Source organism: Rutidosis leptorrhynchoides, chromosome 1 (assembly GCF_046630445.1).
Source record: "Rutidosis leptorrhynchoides isolate AG116_Rl617_1_P2 chromosome 1, CSIRO_AGI_Rlap_v1, whole genome shotgun sequence".
Taxonomy (NCBI): Eukaryota; Viridiplantae; Streptophyta; class Magnoliopsida; order Asterales; family Asteraceae; genus Rutidosis; species Rutidosis leptorrhynchoides.
The window spans coordinates 669,117,351-669,135,942 of NC_092333.1; the positions used below are offsets into that span (position 1 = coordinate 669,117,351).

Below are 18,592 nucleotides of genomic sequence, written 5' to 3' on the forward strand. Positions count from 1 at the left end.
GTCAATTTTGGTACACAAAGTATGTATTTTTATATTGAGATTTTAGGCTATAAATACTCATGAATGCAAGCATTAAACTTGCACCATTTCTCACACTTACAAAGTGTTTCTTTCTTTCTCTCCATTATCATCTTTGTTCTTACACTTCATTATTAGTATTCTAAATCAAGAATCAAATCACTAAAGGTAGTTATAAGCCTACTGAATTATAACATCAAGAATCAAACCACTAAAGGTAGTTATAAGCCTACTGAATTATAACAACTGTAGAAATAAACATTTTAAGTCTTGGAAATGTGATCACTAAAGATTATACAAAATGATACATAATGGAGTAGCATACGAAGTAGCTCTCGTAGCTCAGTTGGTTAGAGCACCCGTTTAGTAAGCGGGAGGTCTTGAGTTCGACTCTCAACGAGAGCATTTTTTTTTTTTTTTTTTTTAATCTCCCGGGCATATATAACTACATGAAACACTAACTAGTCAGTAACAATAAAACAGTTGACAACCCAACAATGGCTCCATGAATAACATTTGCTTTAGATCAAGTATTAGCCGTTTCAGTCAGATCCTCGAGCCAACAACTTTTTTATCCAAGATCCAATCACTTTTCGATCTTGGAAACCTGCAAGGAGCTGTCAGTCTCGCCCTTTCTCACCCAGTTCACTTTCATCACCCTCCATACGTGAAAATTCTACAACTTTGTATCGATAAAAAAGCTTACGATCAAGCTCGTTTAATGCACCAACATCTTTACGTGAATGGGTTTCGTTCCAACTTACATATAAACACCAAATTGGTAATTCTGTATTCCAAAGCTGGTGACTTGAAAAGAGCGCGTGAGGTGTTTGATGAAATGTCTGAGAGAAGTGTGGTTTCTTGGACTGCATTGTTATCTGGGTATGCTCAAAATGGTTGTGCTGAGGAAGCTATGAGAGTATTTGTCGTTATGCGTCGAGTGGGTGTGAGGGCTAATCAATTTACGTATGGGAGCGTGTTGAGTGCGTGTACGAGGCTGATGTATATAGGTTTTGGAATGCAAGTACAAGGTTGTATTTATAAGAGTCGGTTTTTGAGTAACTTGTTTGTGCAATGTGCTTTGGTTGAACTGCATTCTAAATGTGGAAATATGGAGGACGCATGTTTACTATTCAATTTGATGTCGAATAAGGACCTTGTTTGTTGGAACTCGATGATTGGTGGGTTTGCTGTTCGCGGGTTTAGCAATGATGCTATTCTAGTGTTCCGTTCGATGCTCCGTGATGGTAATAATCTTTTTGGGCGTTTGATATTAGTTATGCTTTACAAATGTGTATCTGTTTAAAAATAACTAAGCCCCAACCTGTTTGATTATTTTCATTCTATTAATTTTGAAAATTTTACAGGTATGACTCCCGACAACTTCACCTTGGCTAGTGTTCTGATGGCTGCTGCTCGAAGTGAACATGTGTTAAACATTAGGCAGCTACATGGGTTTGTTTTGAAATGCGGTTTTGGGTCATATAATAGTTTAAATGGGTCACTTATAAATGCATACGCAAAGAGTGGAAGCGTGAAAAGTGCAGAACAAATATACAAAAGTATGACAGAAAAAGATACAATATCATGCACTGCGCTGATTACAGGATATGCTCGTGAAGGTATTAATATCATGGATGCCGTGAATCTATTTATTGAATTTCAGCAAGCGCTCATGAACGTTGACAGTGTAATACTATGCTCAATGATCAACATATGTGCCAGCTCAGCATCATTAGACCTTGGAATACAAATACATGCTCTTTCACTAAAATGTTTGGCATGTTATGATATACCCATAAGCAATGCTTTAATTGATATGTACTCGAAATCTGGTGAAATCCTATCCGCGTGTCAGGTTTTTGACGAGATGAAGGAGAAAAATGTAATCTCATGGACTTCGTTAATCGCTGGATACGGTAAATATGGTTATGGGGATAAAGCAATTACATTATACAAAAAGATGGTTGATGAAGGGTTGAAACCAAACGATGTGACATTCTTGTCACTCTTATTTTCATGTAGTCATAGTGGTTTGATAACAGAAGGAAAAGAATGCTTTAAAAATATGGTTAGCGAATATAAGATATTGCCTCAAGCCAAGCATTATTCGTGTATGGTTGATTTATTAGTACGTGGAGGTGAGATAGAAGAAGCGTATGATTTGATAAACAAGATGCATATAAAGCCTAATGCATCGGTTTGGGGTGCGATTCTTGGGGGTTGTAGTACGCATGACGATGTTGCAATGGGAAAAGTAGCAGCCAGGCATCTTTTTGATTTGGACCCTAAACGATCGGTTAATCATGTTGTTTTGGCTAATCTTTATGCACAAGCTGGCTTATGGGATAGTGTATTGAACACAAGAAAGTTAATGAAGGTTAAAAACCTACGGAAACAATCTGGAGTTAGTTTCTTTCAATCAACAAACAATAGTCCTTTGCTATCATAGATGCCAATTTACCGTTTATCGTATGTAATTCTAGATTAATGATGTATGGTTTAATGATGACATGAATGAAGTAAATGGAGTTATGTAAGTTGAAGAACAAGTAATTAGTGTTAAGCTTTTGTACTTGATCTTGTATTGCTACCAGAGGGTGGGAACATGTATATAGGATCTAGTGCAGTTTATGTGGAGTTAAAAATGACCAACAGATTTTTATCACCAAGTAATATTTATATTAGATCGAACCGGGTTGTTTACTATTATCCATTCAAAGAATTGTTAAAACTCAGCTTGTCGTTTTCAGTTTTGTATTAGGGGTTTTGTTGTCGTTTGTTACTGTTTCGTTCTGGCATAATGGTAATTTTTTAAAATTTCATTCGTATTTTTTTATATATATATTTTCCCTGTTTAGTCAGTGTTGATTTCTAGCTTAGTTGGTTTTGTTGTCGTTTGTTTCTGTTCATTCTGGATATTAATGCTTTTCTTATATGGTTGCTAGTTGTAGATGAATTCGTGTTGCTATGTTTTTTTTACGTATGTTTCATGTTGAGTTTTAATATTGTTATTTGCATTTTCTGATGGGATTTTTAGAGTGTTCAAAATGTGTTGCATCAAACAGTAGCCATCGTAGGATCAATTTAGCAAAGCTGGAAGTGATAAAATGGGCGGGCCGGTCAAGTTATGGCGTTACCATACACTTTAAATGTGTATGTTTTATGGAACAAGAGGTGTTGTATTGACCTACAATACTCTATGAACACTTGCAAGTAATTAGGATTTAGGATCAGAATGATTACAAAACTACTTTATTTCAATAATGCTATGATATACAATTTGGCCGATTTCATACAATTTTTACCCATCTTTGTTATATATGTTTACTTTATAAAGCAGGTAGCTGTAGACAATTATTCTTTCATTAGGTTACTAAATCGCTCTTTAAATTTGTGATCACCCTTCAATTTAATAGATGATATGAAATCAACAAGATGGATGGCCAACCGCGCTACGCTGCGGAAAAATTGTAGGATGTATTCTCGCTATTGATATATTGCATACTAACACGGAAAGTGTGTACCGGGTATAGATTATAAGAGTGTCACACCCAAACTTTATAAGGAAATGTTTATGTGATGTTGCCCGTCTAATTAACATCTACAACACTGGACAAGTGACCATGAAAATTTTACAACAAACTGCTTGTAAACCGATGCCTTTTCACTATCTGCTACTTACCTAGTCCCTCTTTCTTTCGGAATCTGCAAGGAAAAGAACCCTCCCTGCTGCGGGTTGAGATGGGCCGTCTTTTGGTGCGCTAGATTCTGCTGAATGGATTGATAAGTTTGGTGTTGTAACTGTATCCGTTGATATGTTGATGTTAGATGCCATATTATCAGGTATATCCGTATGTGTAAGTGATTATGTAAGTAGATGATGTTGGAGCAATTTGATTTTATCTGTTACCTGTTTCGGTTGCGACAGTCACAAAGGTTGCTGGTTGTGATGTATCCTCATCCAGCATTCTGTCGACCATGAAATCGGGCCATCCTTTTGGTGACTGGATTGTAGTGAAATTGAAATATGCTAAAATAAAATAAAAAGAACAAACGAAAAACTTAAAATCAAAAGAATACTAAGAGCACACACCTATAACGAAATTATACTGACGATAAATTTCTCAGCAACAAACACGGCACATAAGGCGAATAGCAAAAGAAAATACACAGGAATGATTGCATACACATGATGAATAACAACCTAGTAACAGGAAAGCAATAACAAAACACACGTAGCACAAAAGACTAACAAAACATAATGACTACTATAGGTGGTGAAAGGAAAGACAATCGAAGGGTAGAACAACATCATCAAAGTACTCATCATTACAAAGCAAAATAACACCACTTGGTAAAAATAAACAAAAAGTAAAATTAATAATAATAACACAAACAAAAGAATAATTTGAGGATTCAAAGGCAATGGAAATAGTATACGCTGATAGGATCGATACAGGAACTGAAGTAGCACCAGTTGCAGCCTGCAGCAGGTCAATTAATGGATATAACAAATGTGAAATACCAAAAATGACAACATGAATCTTTAATATTAGTTTCCATAAAGGTAGAATATTAATATTATGTGAAATGGGTCAGTAGAGAAAATTCACGTTTCCCACATTCAATTAAACATCCTAACACTACGAATATTTATAGTAACTTAGATTCACTCTTGTACAAATACACTTTAGTTATTAATAATAATCGCAAGTACTACATGAGTAACTTCAGCAAGAAAATGTAAAAGCAAGTGCCTCAAGTAAAAACCAATTGAAGATACAACTAATAGTAGATATAGGAACTCACAAAGATCTGACAGATAAATTTATCTTCATCTTCGTTAAGTTGGTGAAGTAGTGTGAAATACGAATATGAACTTGATAAACCAATAAATTAAAAAAAAAAAAATGAAGGTTACCAGGTTATTTGAAAATCGAATTAACCATCATCGTCAAACAAATGTTATAAGAGCCGCTGTCACCATGGTCGTGACCACCATAGCGAAGGACGTCACCGTCGTCGCCACACCGCCATGAGTTATCTCCTAGCTTATTTTACCTGTATGAACATTGATGCCTTTGAAACCCAACCATGAAGTAAACCAACAACGATGAATTCAAAATAAAAGAGCTGAAAACAAACCATGCGTCGATTTGGAATTTGATAAAAATAAAAAATAAAAAAATAAAAAAAAAATAAAAAAAAATAAACACACATAATTAATGTTACCCTTATTTTATGAATTGTTTGAGTTTCATCAAAGAATCTTTTGTTGATCGGCAAACAGAAGTTTTTTTTTTTTTTGGGCAAAGAGTAAAATATATTAAAATTGAAAAAGACAATACAAAAGGCTGGATATACCCAAAGCCCTCAATAGAAAACAAACATACAACACCCCAAAACAACAAGCCCAACCAACACCAATTACATATAAACGAATCTAGAACCTAATAGCTGCAATTTCCACATTTTAGCTGCTTTAATCACAGCACTGGATGGTTTGACCTTAAAGGTCAACATTTTCATCTGGACATAATTGAAGATCATATCACTTAGAACATTGGCAGATCTCTTGACATCCTTAAACACCCGATGGTTCCTTTCTTGCCAAATGTAATATACACAAGCAGCCAATACCAATCTATTGAGAATACACCATATATTATTGGTATGAGGATACTGTGATAAAACCTGTACAGCTTGGGACAGAAGGTTAGGCAAACCTCTAAAAATCAAACAACTTTTCAATCTTTCCCAAACCTTCAAACTGTATTCACATGAGAAAAACAGATGATCAATAGAATCTCTCTCCTTATTACATAACACACAGCTAAGAACCACATTAGGCATCCATTGTTGGATTCTGTCTTGAGTATTAAGTCTTTTCAGCACAGCAAGCCATAAAATAAATGCCATTTTAGGGTCAAATTGCTTGAACCAAATAACATGACTCCAAGCCACCTTATTGTTATTAGTTCTAAAATCTTTCCATACCCTTTGGGATGAAAACTGAACCTTATTACCAGCATTATCAACCCACAGATAAGAGTTAATACCATTACAGCTTTGAACATTAATGTGAATTTTCACCTTATCTTTGATATTCAACAGATGTTTCCATCCCCAGCTATCATCATATTTAGGCTCGACATCCCAGAAGCTAATATCTTTAAGCTTGACTACATTGACCCATTTGCCCCACAAAGTGTCATTTTGAGCAATGATTCTCCAAATATGCTTAACAATTAAAGTTTCATTCCATTCTCTAAGACTTTTAAGGCCCAATCCACCCTGATCTTTAGGTCTACAAACATTCTTCCATGCTACTTTAGCTTTACCCTTAGAATTAGAAGTACACCTGATTTTCAACATAATCAGTAACAACCCTCTCCACTTCGAACAGAATAATGGAAATTGAAAACCACTATTTAAACGATGGTTTTAAACATGTGCGGTTAATTGCAAACTTTATTGTTATATGGATCTTGTTACTACGGAATACGGAGTGATTTTTTCAGAAATTGATTGTTTTGAAGGTAGTTGCGATGATGACGATGAATCCTGGATCTGGTTGGGTGGAAAGATATTATCCAAAACATTGTGTAGTATTGATTAATCAACAGATTACACACCGGATAGATGTACGCGTGAAAGGCATGCAAACGATTTTACCCAGAAAGCAAACAGCAGGAAGGCACGAGGCATCTTTGGAACGAAGAAAGGGTAAAATAAGAGGGAAGTGAAAAGTATTAGACGATATTATATTAGTATTATGATTTGTATATATAAATTTGTATACAAATCACAATACTAATATAATATCGTCTAATAATGTTGGTAGCCCATGGATCATCATGTTCATACCCAAACCCAGTCACGAGTAGAGATCGCTCGCTCAACCTGTGAAGTTTTAGCAATTCAGTTACAAGAAATAAAAACAATATACATATATATTGAAATAAATAAAGAAATAGAGCTCATTAATAGTTACAAATCCAATAACCTCGTCACGACAAAAAATCCACTAGGGAAACACAGGAACTTAAATATCCTCTCTAGAGTAACATGAATCTTTTGTCCATTACAAAATGCACCTCCACCTGAAATATATATATATATATATATATATATATATATATATATATATATATATATATATATATATATATATATATATATATATATATATATATATTTATATAATAAGAAGACACTCGATATATAAGATCGATTAATCATAAATGTAACAATACTTCCATACCAGCAACCGCCGAGAATGTTGGTGTGTTCCAACACATGGTGCCCCCAACAAACTCCACCTGTCACAATAAGTGTATGTTTGATATCAATTAAAAATAAAAATATTAAATAGCACGCGAAACAGATGTACGAATCAAAGTAGACTGAATTTTAAATGTCCCCTTTCACGACGGACCCGCTCTGTATCTTCCTCGCATTCTTGTCTGCCACGAGTTATAAATGCCCAGCTTGGGGAATAATTAAATAAACAATGAGTTTTGATCTTAACATCCGGTCTTTGTAATCTAAAAAGATCGACCGCGTCTGGATTCATCCGGCGTTCATTAATGAATATCACAGACAGTCGTTTGCAGCCAGCACCAATAGATAGCAATCCTGTAACACAAAGCTTATCACATTCTGAGACATGAAGTATCTCCAAATTCTGACAATATAATCCAACAGACTCCCAACCAGGTATACCAATCCTCCCACATTCTGATAAGTCCCACTCTTGTAACAAAGGACAGCCTCTTGATATTTTAACTATAACATCATCTTCAACAAAATAGCGGCCCGCAATGCTAAGGTACCTAAGTTTTGAACAAAATCCGATAGGTTTCAAATCGATTGGAACGCAACGTAAAGGAATTGTACCAACATTTAAATAGTCGAGACCACCTCCACTTACAATTCGACTAACACCCATAGAATCCAAGTCGCAACAAAAAGCTTCTAATCGAACAAGCGTCGAAGAACACTCTCGAAAGCTTACACCATGGACACCAATACAACTACTTATTCGGAGTGCTGTGAGTTGACGACAGTTTTGGTTGAGAAAGAATATCCCATCATCAGTAAGACTATGGCAAGCGATAAGATTCACCTCTTTTAAAGATTTGCATGATTTTGATAAGATTTCCAACCCAATATCAGTAACATCTACTGCACACATAAGACTGATAAAAGACAACAAAGGACAAGCAGAAGCAACCAATTTAAGTCCCGTGTCGGTGATGAAACGACAGCCATCAAGATTAAGAGAGTGCAATGTAGACCCATAATTTAGCAATGGGGTTAAACTTGAATTTGAGATATGTCGGCAACCACTACAGCCAAGAGTGAATATCTGTAATTGTGTATGTCTGCTAAGCAGTTTCTCAATGGTAAGGGAATCAATTGGAGAAGCGAAAATATTAGCATCTGGGCATCTGACTGTCAAGCTTTTACAACTCGAATTTTGAATATGACGGAAACTAACACAGGTTAGACCGAATGAAGTTCGATCATCATGTGAATCTAGTTTTTGATAAATGTAGGACCAAGTGTCCAAATTGATTTCGAGATTTCTAGTACAACAACGCCGGATACTTGAATCTCTGTCCATCAATCGAGATCAATGCAATTCAATTATATAGATAACAAATTAAGCCACCACAATTTTATACCTGTAACCGAGATTATGAGATCAGCTACTGCTAGGGCTCGTTGAGGTTGGAAGAATATACTTTGAGAAAAGGTTGCTACGCTAAGCTGAGCAGATGAAGATTACGATTACGATTACAAATAAATAACTAGGCAATTGACAAATTAAAATTAAGCGAAAATATTATACCTGTAATCGATCGAGATGATAACTGGTTGAGATTGGAGGAAGATAATGGAGGGGTATCTGTTTTATACTTGGAGAAGGCGGTCGGTTATTTTTTTTAACCGCGATAATAATGAAGAATATAAATAGGGGAAGAAGGTCCAAGATCAAGGGTTGGTTTCGGGTTTCCTCAATACAATAAAAAATTTGATATGGTAAATTGGTAATTGGTAATTCTAATTATTGTTACTCCGTAACTGGGAAAAGCTAACTACAAGTTAAGCAAATTTAATAATGTTAAATTTGCTATAAATAACTAAAATCTTATTAAACGATCATGTATTATTAAAAACTAGTAACTTTAATAATAAATGCTCTCTTTATTATTATATTATAATAACAAAACTAAAAATAGATATCTAAATTTTAAACCACTAATCCTAACTTTTCATTATAATTAACCTCCATAATCTACACCATCTAAATTTTCTAATCAACATTATGACCTCATAATTACATTGATTAGTTGTTTGATGTCTAAAATACTCTTCTAATAAAATTTTCAAAGATTTCCCACAAAAATAAATAAAGAAATGAAAAAAATACTAGACCATCCTCTAATAATTGGGGTTGTCCATGTATCAACCTATTTCCCTAACTTCTCCCCAATATCGTCGACTATAATAAAACTCAAATATATAGGGTTCGTCCCAAATCTCGATCCATTTCGATCGTTTAACAGAAGTGTTAGTTTCAGAATTTTGATTATCTTTTTCATTTATCTTTGTGTATGGGAATCAAAATTGATTGTAAAAATCAAGTTTGTATGTTAGATTATGATTTTAATTCTTCTAAAATAACATATTAATATGTGTTGTTTGTCTTATATTGTTGGACATATTTTAGAAACTGCCATACCATTTTTGTTAAATGTGATTGGATGTTATGCATGCTATTAGTGATAATGGTACATAGTTGAGGGTGTGTGTGATATGGCCTTCATTTCGTGATTGTGGTTCATTGCGATTACTATCTTGTGATAACCAATATGCCTGTATTGACCCATTTATTCTTTTAGAGAATCTGGACCTTCCTTCTCCCATTCACTTTAGTTCAAGGTAAATTTGAGATTGTTTCAAATTCTACAGGCAATGCTTATAGTATTTAAAAATTTTAGTTTCTATCAAATGTTTCTTCCTTTCTTTGTTAGCAATTATTATATACATTAATTTTATGGTTCAAATCCGTGAATTTGTAAATAATACTTCACATATAAATCTTATATTGGATGGATTATATATATCTTGGTTTTAATCTCAGTTAACTTCTTCTGATAAGTTTATATTAGGCTTTTAATCTCATTTTTATATACTATATTTTGAGATATTTGGATACGGCTTACCTTTTTCATTTATGTAGCTTAGTTTATGAATTTTATAAGTCCACTGGCTTTTAAGGGACTATCTTGACCCATGATAGTTTTCTTCAACCTCATTAGTTTTATTGTTCTGTAATTGTCATACTTGCAAAGGTTTTCTTACCTTTGTCATTTTTGTTGTTTACTTTCTGCACTTATTATGTTTACAAGATTGCATATATATTGAACAATAAAAAAGAAAAGACTTACAAGATGTGAAACCATGTAGTTTCAAAGAATGCAATCTTGATCTATGTTGTTCGAGCATAATTTTTTATCTCAGTCTGGAAAAATAGATGGAATGCTTTGGTATTCTAAATTGCACTAGATGAATTGGTCATTTGAGAAAAGTATTGGTCCTTTACTACGATGCTCTACCATGAGTCTGACTGAGACAGATCTAGACATTGCATGTCCTATGTATTACTACCGTAACTTCAAGTTAATACATTGTTGTATTTGTTTGATTAAAGATCAGTTGATGTTATTTGTAATGCAGGCGGCATCTACACACGTGTAGTCACTTGCATTGGAATGCTTTCTGCATTGGAAATCCAGCATTATTAAGTTAAAGGTTCCTATCTTGAGACTTGGAAGACAACTTATGAGATTGATATGATTATTATGGACAAAAGGTATTGTTTCCAACCTGATATATACGATGAATTATGTTAGGTACAAATTAAGTTTGGATGAAGTATCATGTGATATTACTTTGCTTAGATCATTTAGCATATACTCCGTACTAGAAAAGGAGTGATCTGTTTTACTTAGGATGAATTATTGCATTAATTTAAATATGCAGTGACTTTCATTAGTAGGTATATATAAGTAGTAACTTGGACCCATATGTCATTTTTTGAAGTAATATAGTTTTAAGACTATATATAGTTTGAAGTTAGAGCAATTTGTTAAAGTAGCATGTGTAGTAACATTTGTATACTTTATTGAGATTAATTAACATAATATGAATATATGTTTTAAGTCATCATTTGTATATTGCTTTTTAATTTTTATATTTATGTTCTTGATAGTTAGGAAATTGAAGTTTTATATTGAATAATAATGTAAAGTGCCAATATACCAAAGGTCTTACAAAAATTCAGGTATGTATTGATATACTCAAGACTGAAAATTCGCTATTGGGGATTAATCAGTCGGGACTTTGGAAGAATTAATTGGCAATTCGAGGATTAATCATATTGTACCTTATACAATTAAATGATACATTTTAAAAATTATAATATGTGTAAATATAGAAGAAAACCATAAACATAAACTTTAACATTATAGTCTAAAATTGTTCATTTTATTCATAAACTCTAAAGTTTTATGTTTTAGTTTAAATTCATGATAAAATGTTAACCAATTTTGACTTTGATCGACTTTGATTACCAAATTTGATTTTGAACCATCAATCTACGTTGAAAAAATAAATTAATAATTAAACGGATTTTGAAAAAATGGAACGGACTGCTCTTAAATATGAGTAATCGGAGATTAATCGGGGATTAAACGGGTTTTTTACAATAGTGGATATACTTGATACATAGTTATTTTGGCTTTTTAGTTGACAACTTATAAAGAAGTTTCCTTTTGACTCATACATATGTATTGAAACTAATTTTGTTAATTACGTATGTCGATGGTGGTCTACAACTTATAAAGAGGTTTTCTTTTGACCCAACAATATGTATTGAAACTGATTTTGTTAATAGTTAGTATTGTATCATTTATTTACATGTAGTGTCAATTCAAGAGTGTGTGCAAAGAGTTTCAGTTTGATACATGTGATCTTTTAACAGTTCAGTGTTTCAAAGTTGCTAGAATTATTTGAGTTATGGATCTCCGGGTACCTCAAGCTCACATTGTTATGTTATCTTCTCTGCTTATATTTATGAAATTCACATTTATATGCACTTTGAACCATCTACAAGTACATATACATATACTATATTGCAGGTTCTTCTTTTTGATTTTTCTACTTTTTTATGGTCTATCTTTGAAAAATTCGTTGTTTATTTATTAATATATGTGTATAACTATGGTAGCAATTTGAACCCATTCTAACTATTACTAATGATAATGTAATTTTCATACAAACATTATTTTGTTAACGCTTTAAATATTTTTTCTTATACAAACCCGTGAATTCGCGGGACATCTCCAAGATGGATACCTGGTGCAAGGTACCTTGGTGCCATTGCTGCCTTCTATGCCAAGTATATGTATATAGCTTTATCCTATCAGTATTTCCATATATATATATATATATATATATATATATATATATATATATATATATATATATATATATATATATTGACACTTTTGTAATGGTAATCTTAATTTAGTCGCATACTTGGCACGTACATTGTTATGATCGATGTACCAACACTAAATCAGATGATTCTTAAACTTTTTATAAGCTGAAAATTTTTATAGGCATTCTTTAAATTTTATAACTTTTTTTCTCATACGAAAAAATATTGTTTTGAAGGGAAGTTAAGGCCGGTTTAATGGAGTATAAGCCAGACATTAGTGTTAGTGATCATCCTCTTATGCAACACATTCCATTGCGGGTTTTTAAATGTCAATGTTTACCAAAAAAAAAGTCATCTTTGTGACCGTCATTACCGATCTTAATACATGCCACATTTAATGGTAAACTCTTATTTTCCATTTATCATCCCATATAACTACTCACATTTGGTTTAAAAAAAATTAAAATTTCTGTTATGGTAACCAGGTTTCACCCAGGGGTCAAAAGATGTTACTGCCCTTCGGAAGAAGTATTAAAGCGGGCGTTAGTAGATGAGTCTTTTTGTTATTTAAAGTGTAACCTTACTTCCAGCGGGCCAGCAGATTGACAATGGGTCTTTATATGTCGATTTCTTTGAATAGGCATACGAATCTATTTATCTATTTCATTATACATAAGAAAAAGGAACGTTGCATCGTGGTTGGCTTTTGTGATGCAAGTTTTTTTTCTTTTTTCTTTTAGGATATACCTCTGGCGTCAGTGTAATGTGCCCCAGGTTGAAAGTGGTAAAAGAAGATGGCCATTGACATCGCTGAAACAAACGACTATCAGTTGATTAGTTTCAATCATGGAAAGAGATTCTGTAAAAAGGTACATAATCTTGATATATACAATGCACCATTTTAAAAAACCTTATCTGTTGGTTCATTTTCTTAGTAACTATTCTACAAATGCAATGCATGTTTTTGTTTGGGTAAATGTGACTAGCGATATCCATGTCCTATAGATAAATTACTAATGAATTGCTTGAAATTTAGAGTGAGCTTTTAACCTGTTTTTTTATTATTTTTAAAATAATTTTTGGATAGTTAAAATTATGCTTGAAGCTCACCCATCTCTTGATGATCCTATTCAAGGTTGATCTTGGTATGTCTAATAATAACCTTTAAAATTCAAGTGAATTCTGGTTTATTACAATTTAGAATTCTTATATTTCTTGGAAGTACCTCATACAAAATTGTTTTTTCATGGTAAGTTTGTATGCATCCTTGGGCTTTCTTATAGATGGATGAAGGTACAATAAATACTACGCTGACCTTTCTTGACCTTTAGTTTTGGAACTTGTATGTGCATTTGACCTTTATACTTTATATATAAAAAGTATAAATGGTTGGGTTGCGCTGATGGAACAAAGGTTTTTATGATTTGTATCTTTCGTGATGCAGATTGTACTATTGTATACAGAGATGCATATATTTCTTTTAGTACACATCACAGTCAGGTTCACTTCCAACCACAAGCTCAAAGTTACACCCGCTTGAAAAGATAAGGCTGATTTATTTAAGGGTAAGCTATATTTGAACCTTTAACAACAGTTGAGAACCTGCCTTTCCAAAGGGTTTGGAAAGCGCTTGAGCCGACATATAATGTGATGAAATGGTAATATGCACTAATCTCTTCCAAGTTTGTATTACTGTATTCAATCTACAATAAATACATCAGAGTAGCTGTTTGTAATAGCCTTTTTTTAAAATAGGCCTTATAATATTGATCCACCAGTTATTCTTTTATATTCATTTTATTGCTTATAAGATAAGTTTGCCCCACCACCAAATTCGTACTCATTTTATTGCTTTGAGTATAATTTTTTGGTCTGTCTACCATCTATGGATGTTTATATGATAAATAAATTAGTGTATCAGCTTGGGAGAAACTGCTTGTATAGAATAAGCCCATTAGGATAAGCCCATTGCTCTCTGATCTTATACATAGTAGTATATGAAGTTATCAATGCAAGGCAGATACTATGTTGTTTTTATCATATGTGAACCTCATTTGTGAACAGGGTCAAGCTCTTGGCGGGTCCTGTTAAGGCAACAAGAATCTATGGAATGAGTCCGTGTGATATATATTATGGCGACTAGGTTGAAACTTATGTCCCTACGATTTAAAGATACTCTTCAACCTCGACATATGAAGGACCTTTGGAAGATTCCAAAATGTGTTTAGCTGGTGTGTTTGGGTCGTTTAAGCAAGTGTCTGTTTTAGCTTGTGTTCGGGTTGGTTGCGTGGCTGTTGTTTCTCTTTGATTACAAAGTCGTTTTTGTACTATATCTTTCTTTATTCTTTAATAAAAGTCCGTGTGATATATATATAATAATATAAAATAATGAATTTATCTCTTCTATTTTTATTTGTCTAATTCAATTGCATACGATGTACTAATATGAAGCATACATATTTTCTTGGCTTTTTTCTTCATTAAAAAAAGAAAAAATCTTACAGATCCTGAGAGTTTTCTAATTATATTGTTAGTATCTAATCAACCTAACAATTACTATATAAAATTCTAATAATGAAACAACTATAAATTTAATTTGACCCATAAAAAAAATCCCGCAAATTCGCGGGTCTTAAGCTAGTTTTTATATTATATTATAACTAATGAAATGACCCGTGAAATCACGGGTTTGTTTAAACGAAACAATTTAATGACATGTTTTAGGTATTAAGTGAATGTAAATGCTAAAGTCATTTATTTTAATGACTCGTTTGACTAAGAAACTTGTCGTTGTTTTTACAAATATATAGATACATGTATTTTCGCATACATATGTAACGTAATTAATTTCGTAAAAAGAATCCATATTTGAATATTAATAATATAATAATTATAATTATAATTATTATATTAAAAATAATAATAATAATAAAGTTCGCTCAAAGTTGAGTATTTTTATATTTTTAATAATAATAATTATTATTAGTAATAATAAATGCCTTTTAAATTTTTTTATAAAATTAAAATTACATTTTAGGAGAGGTTAGTATTTCTTTTTATAAAAGATTTCGTATTATTTTTTTAATTAAATTAATAAATATTTATGACATCATCATTATGAAAATTAAAGGGTAATTAGCTTAATGATGACATCATCATTTTAAAGTTTTATATGCCTATATATATATAGATAAATTGGACAAAAATTAGATTTAATAATGGATTTTTTTACTCCCTTTGTCCCTATATTATATCTCATTTTGCTAACATGACTTCTGATAGGAATGCGTGGAGGACTATTATTAGAGTAGACGAGTAGGTTTTGGTACGTAGGTGTGTTTGTGGGTTTGTATGTTTGTGTTTATGGGTATGGGTGAATGTGTGTTTGTGTCTTTTTTTAGAGTGTTCCTCGCATGTTTGTTTTTGATAGTTTGTTCCTTCATGTTTTGTGTATTGTCGCGCTTTGTTTTCTACCAGGACCCCCTTTGGTATTGGGTATGTTTATGCTATTGTTTGTATGGATGTTTGTGTTTGTTTGAACGCATGTTTAGGGTTCAAGGTATGGATACATGCATGTCTTTGTATGTATGTTTTTTTTTTTTTTTTTTTGTATGCTCGTGAATGTTTATGTGTGTGCTTATTTGGTTGCTTCTATGTATCTTTATGGACGTATGTTCGTATGTTTTTTTTATATGTATGTATGCGTATGTAGGTATGTTAGTTTGTATGTATGTATGTGTGTATGTGTGTATGTGTGTATATGTGTTTGTGTGTATGTGTGTATGTGTGTAGGTGTGTTTGTGTGTGTGCTGGTATGTATGTATGTATGTATGTATGTACGCAGGTATGTCCCATATATGTATGTGTTGTGTATGTTTCGGTTCTGATGTAGGTTTGTATGTATGTTGTATTTATGGATGGTTATGGGGTAGGTATTATTTTGTTTTACATGTTTAGGTGTGTCTACCTTTTATAGTTATTGTTCTTTTAGTGGAGCTTTTCCCGGTATGCCTTAAGCATCTCTCAGCAGCCTAAGGTACGTTTCCATATATATATATATATATATATATATATATATATATATATATATATATATATATATATATATATAGTGGTAGGATCAAGAGGGAAGTAACCATTCGGGGGGAAGCGGGGGGAAGCAAAAACTTTTTTTTTCGTTTTTTGAAAAAACTTTGTTCACAAACATTATAGATGAGATGAAAATATGAACATTTAGTAGAGACACTTTGTGATAAATGTTTTTATTTTGGCGGGAAAACGCTCGAAGAAGTAATATATAACAATTATCGTGTTTTTCGAGCGTATTTTAAGGTTTTAGCTATTGGGGTTTAGATATTAGGGTTTAGATATTAGGGTTTATAGGGTTTAGATATTAGGGTTTAGAAATTTAGGGTTTAGGGTTTAGATTTAGGGTTTAGATTTAGGATTTAGATTGAGTTTTTAACACGAACGGTTTAGAGTTTAGGGTTTAGGGTTTGGTGTTTTGGGTTTATGGAATAAACCCAAAACACCAAACCCTAAACCATAAACCCTAAACTCTAAATCGGGCTAAATTTTACTTCACAAAACATGGATAAAAAAACGTTCATATTCTTCACGAACAATATTATCTTGAATGTTATTTTTGTTGATCGTTTTCCCGCCTAAATAATAACATTCATCATGAAGTGTCTCTTCTAAATGTTCATATTTTCGTGCGATCTTGATGCCGAAAAAAAAAAATTCAAAAAAAACGAAAAAAAAAAATTTTGCTTCCCCCCGCTTCCCCCCGATTGGTTACTTCCCCATTGATCCTGCCCCTATATATATATATATATATATATATATATATATATATATATATATATATATATATATATATATATATATATATATATATATATATTTTCACTTTTTTTTTGTTACGGCTCTACTAAGTGAGGTAATAGCAAGCGTCGACTTATTGGCGTCTTGACTATGCTTAGAGCCTAAATTGAACTCCAGGCATGTTCTAAACCCATGGAAATTTGATTCTACCATTTTCATGGCGTCTTTATTTATTTATTTATCTATTTTTTTTCTTTTTTTTTAAATACTCTCTACTTTTTGGCCGGAGGTCCGCTTAGAAGCAATCTCTTTATCCGGCGAATCGAGAGAGGGATGAATCTCTCTACTCTTGTGAGTGTTTCACTCGGGGTGGAGAAATGATTTCTCTTTATTCAAGAATAGAGGAATGATTGTCTACGTCTCACATTCCCCATACCCCATACATATGGGATTGGGTTTTGTTGTTGTTATTGTTGTTGTTGTCATATTGTTCTTATAAATAATTATCAAACGACTTATTTTCATTCAGAACAAATTTTATTCAGAAGCTCTGAACCATTCAAATTTTGAACCATTCGACACTAAATCATTTAATTTTATCAAACCTACCCTTAATTAATACTCATAAATGTCTAAATTTCTTTAAAAAGTCAACAATCCATACATTGAGTTAGTGTGAAATAACATCTTTTTATAGGTATTGTACTATTACTTTGTTTTCTAGGTGTATGCATTTTATTAACACTTTTATTATTTTATCATGTTACAATTACGATTTTAAACATCATATATGTTTTTATAACCATTATATAAATTAATCAATCAGAAGTTCTTTAAGAAACCTGTGTTTTTACGGATCTTGAATGTTAACAGTACTACAAAGGTTTTCTTTAACAAGCCCGTGTTTTTACGAATTTAGAAGTTGGCAGTACTACAAAGTTTACTTTAACAAGCCCGTGTTTGTCTCACAATGTAATTACTTCTTTTTCATTTAGGTCATTTTTCCCAGTGGTCATTTGGGTACCTATTGGAAGAGATAAATTTGTATTGTTGCTACTGTAAACTGTGAATATTAACTTTGTGTATCTCAGTATTGGATGTTTATGGTTGTGCTTGTATCTACATATCTAATGTGTCATTCATGTACATAGTTATTGTCTATATGATTTTATGTATACCTTGATGTATATCATGCTTAGTGCCACAAACTTACTTATTCTGATCAAATAC

At 32.3% G+C, this 18,592-nt stretch overlaps 3 protein-coding genes, 2 long non-coding RNA genes and 1 other non-coding gene across 7 annotated transcripts; 3 read left to right on the plus strand and 3 right to left on the minus strand.

Moving 5' to 3' along the window:
* Nucleotides 1–349: 349 nt before the first annotated feature.
* TRNAT-AGU (transfer RNA threonine (anticodon AGU)) lies at nt 350–423 on the plus strand. The gene has a single exon. It is a non-coding gene; the product is annotated as a tRNA-Thr (tRNA).
* A 90-nt stretch (nt 424–513) lies between these two features.
* LOC139885912 (pentatricopeptide repeat-containing protein At3g20730-like) lies at nt 514–2,751 on the plus strand. Its single transcript, XM_071869667.1, has 2 exons — nt 514–1,265; nt 1,386–2,751. The coding sequence occupies exons 1-2, from the start codon at nt 524–526 to the stop codon at nt 2,468–2,470; spliced, it is 1,827 nt and encodes a 608-aa protein (XP_071725768.1). The 5' UTR covers nt 514–523; the 3' UTR covers nt 2,471–2,751.
* A 751-nt stretch (nt 2,752–3,502) lies between these two features.
* On the minus strand, nt 3,503–5,103 carry LOC139885913 (uncharacterized). The gene is made up of 3 exons (XR_011772155.1): nt 4,943–5,103; nt 3,932–4,051; nt 3,503–3,822 (listed from the first exon to the last, which is right to left on the minus strand). It is a non-coding gene; the product is annotated as an uncharacterized lncRNA (long non-coding RNA).
* Nucleotides 5,104–5,448: 345 nt separating this feature from the next.
* LOC139850931 (uncharacterized) lies at nt 5,449–7,322 on the minus strand. The gene is made up of 3 exons (XM_071840300.1): nt 7,278–7,322; nt 6,889–6,924; nt 5,449–6,417 (listed from the first exon to the last, which is right to left on the minus strand). Exons 1-3 carry the CDS (start codon nt 7,320–7,322, stop codon nt 5,449–5,451), a joined length of 1,050 nt encoding a protein of 349 aa, XP_071696401.1.
* On the minus strand, nt 6,380–8,650 carry LOC139850947 (F-box/LRR-repeat protein 12-like). Its single transcript, XM_071840301.1, has 3 exons — nt 7,286–8,650; nt 7,028–7,124; nt 6,380–6,924 (listed from the first exon to the last, which is right to left on the minus strand). The coding sequence occupies exon 1, from the start codon at nt 8,648–8,650 to the stop codon at nt 7,418–7,420; it is 1,233 nt and encodes a 410-aa protein (XP_071696402.1). The 3' UTR covers nt 6,380–6,924; nt 7,028–7,124; nt 7,286–7,417.
* Nucleotides 8,651–12,682: 4,032 nt separating this feature from the next.
* Nucleotides 12,683–14,889, plus strand: LOC139885914 (uncharacterized). 2 transcript variants are annotated; one of them, XR_011772157.1, is made up of 4 exons: nt 12,683–12,935; nt 13,021–13,404; nt 13,980–14,193; nt 14,600–14,889. It is a non-coding gene; the product is annotated as an uncharacterized lncRNA (long non-coding RNA). The 2 variants fall into 2 exon arrangements; XR_011772156.1 differs by having other exon boundaries at nt 13,980–14,889.
* Nucleotides 14,890–18,592: the final 3,703 nt, after the last annotated feature.

Excerpts from the sequence above, each read along its gene's own strand:
- LOC139885912 (XM_071869667.1), top strand. The coding sequence starts at position 524 with ATGAATAACATTTGCTTTAGATCAAGTATTAGCCGTTTCAGTCAGATC. Across the intron at positions 1,266-1,385 it reads CCGTTCGATGCTCCGTGATG|GTATGACTCCCGACAACTTC; the intron begins GTAATAATCTTT and ends AAAATTTTACAG.
- LOC139850931 (XM_071840300.1), bottom strand. The coding sequence starts at position 7,322 with ATGTGTTGGAACACACCAACATTCTCGGCGGTTGCTGGTATGGAA. Across the intron at positions 6,925-7,277 it reads CGGCGGTTGCTGGTATGGAA|GTTGAGCGAGCGATCTCTAC; the intron begins GTATTGTTACAT and ends AAAACTTCACAG. Across the intron at positions 6,418-6,888 it reads CTACTCGTGACTGGGTTTGG|TGGAGAGGGTTGTTACTGAT; the intron begins GTATGAACATGA and ends TTCTGTTCGAAG.
- LOC139850947 (XM_071840301.1), bottom strand. The coding sequence starts at position 8,650 with ATGGACAGAGATTCAAGTATCCGGCGTTGTTGTACTAGAAATCTCGAA.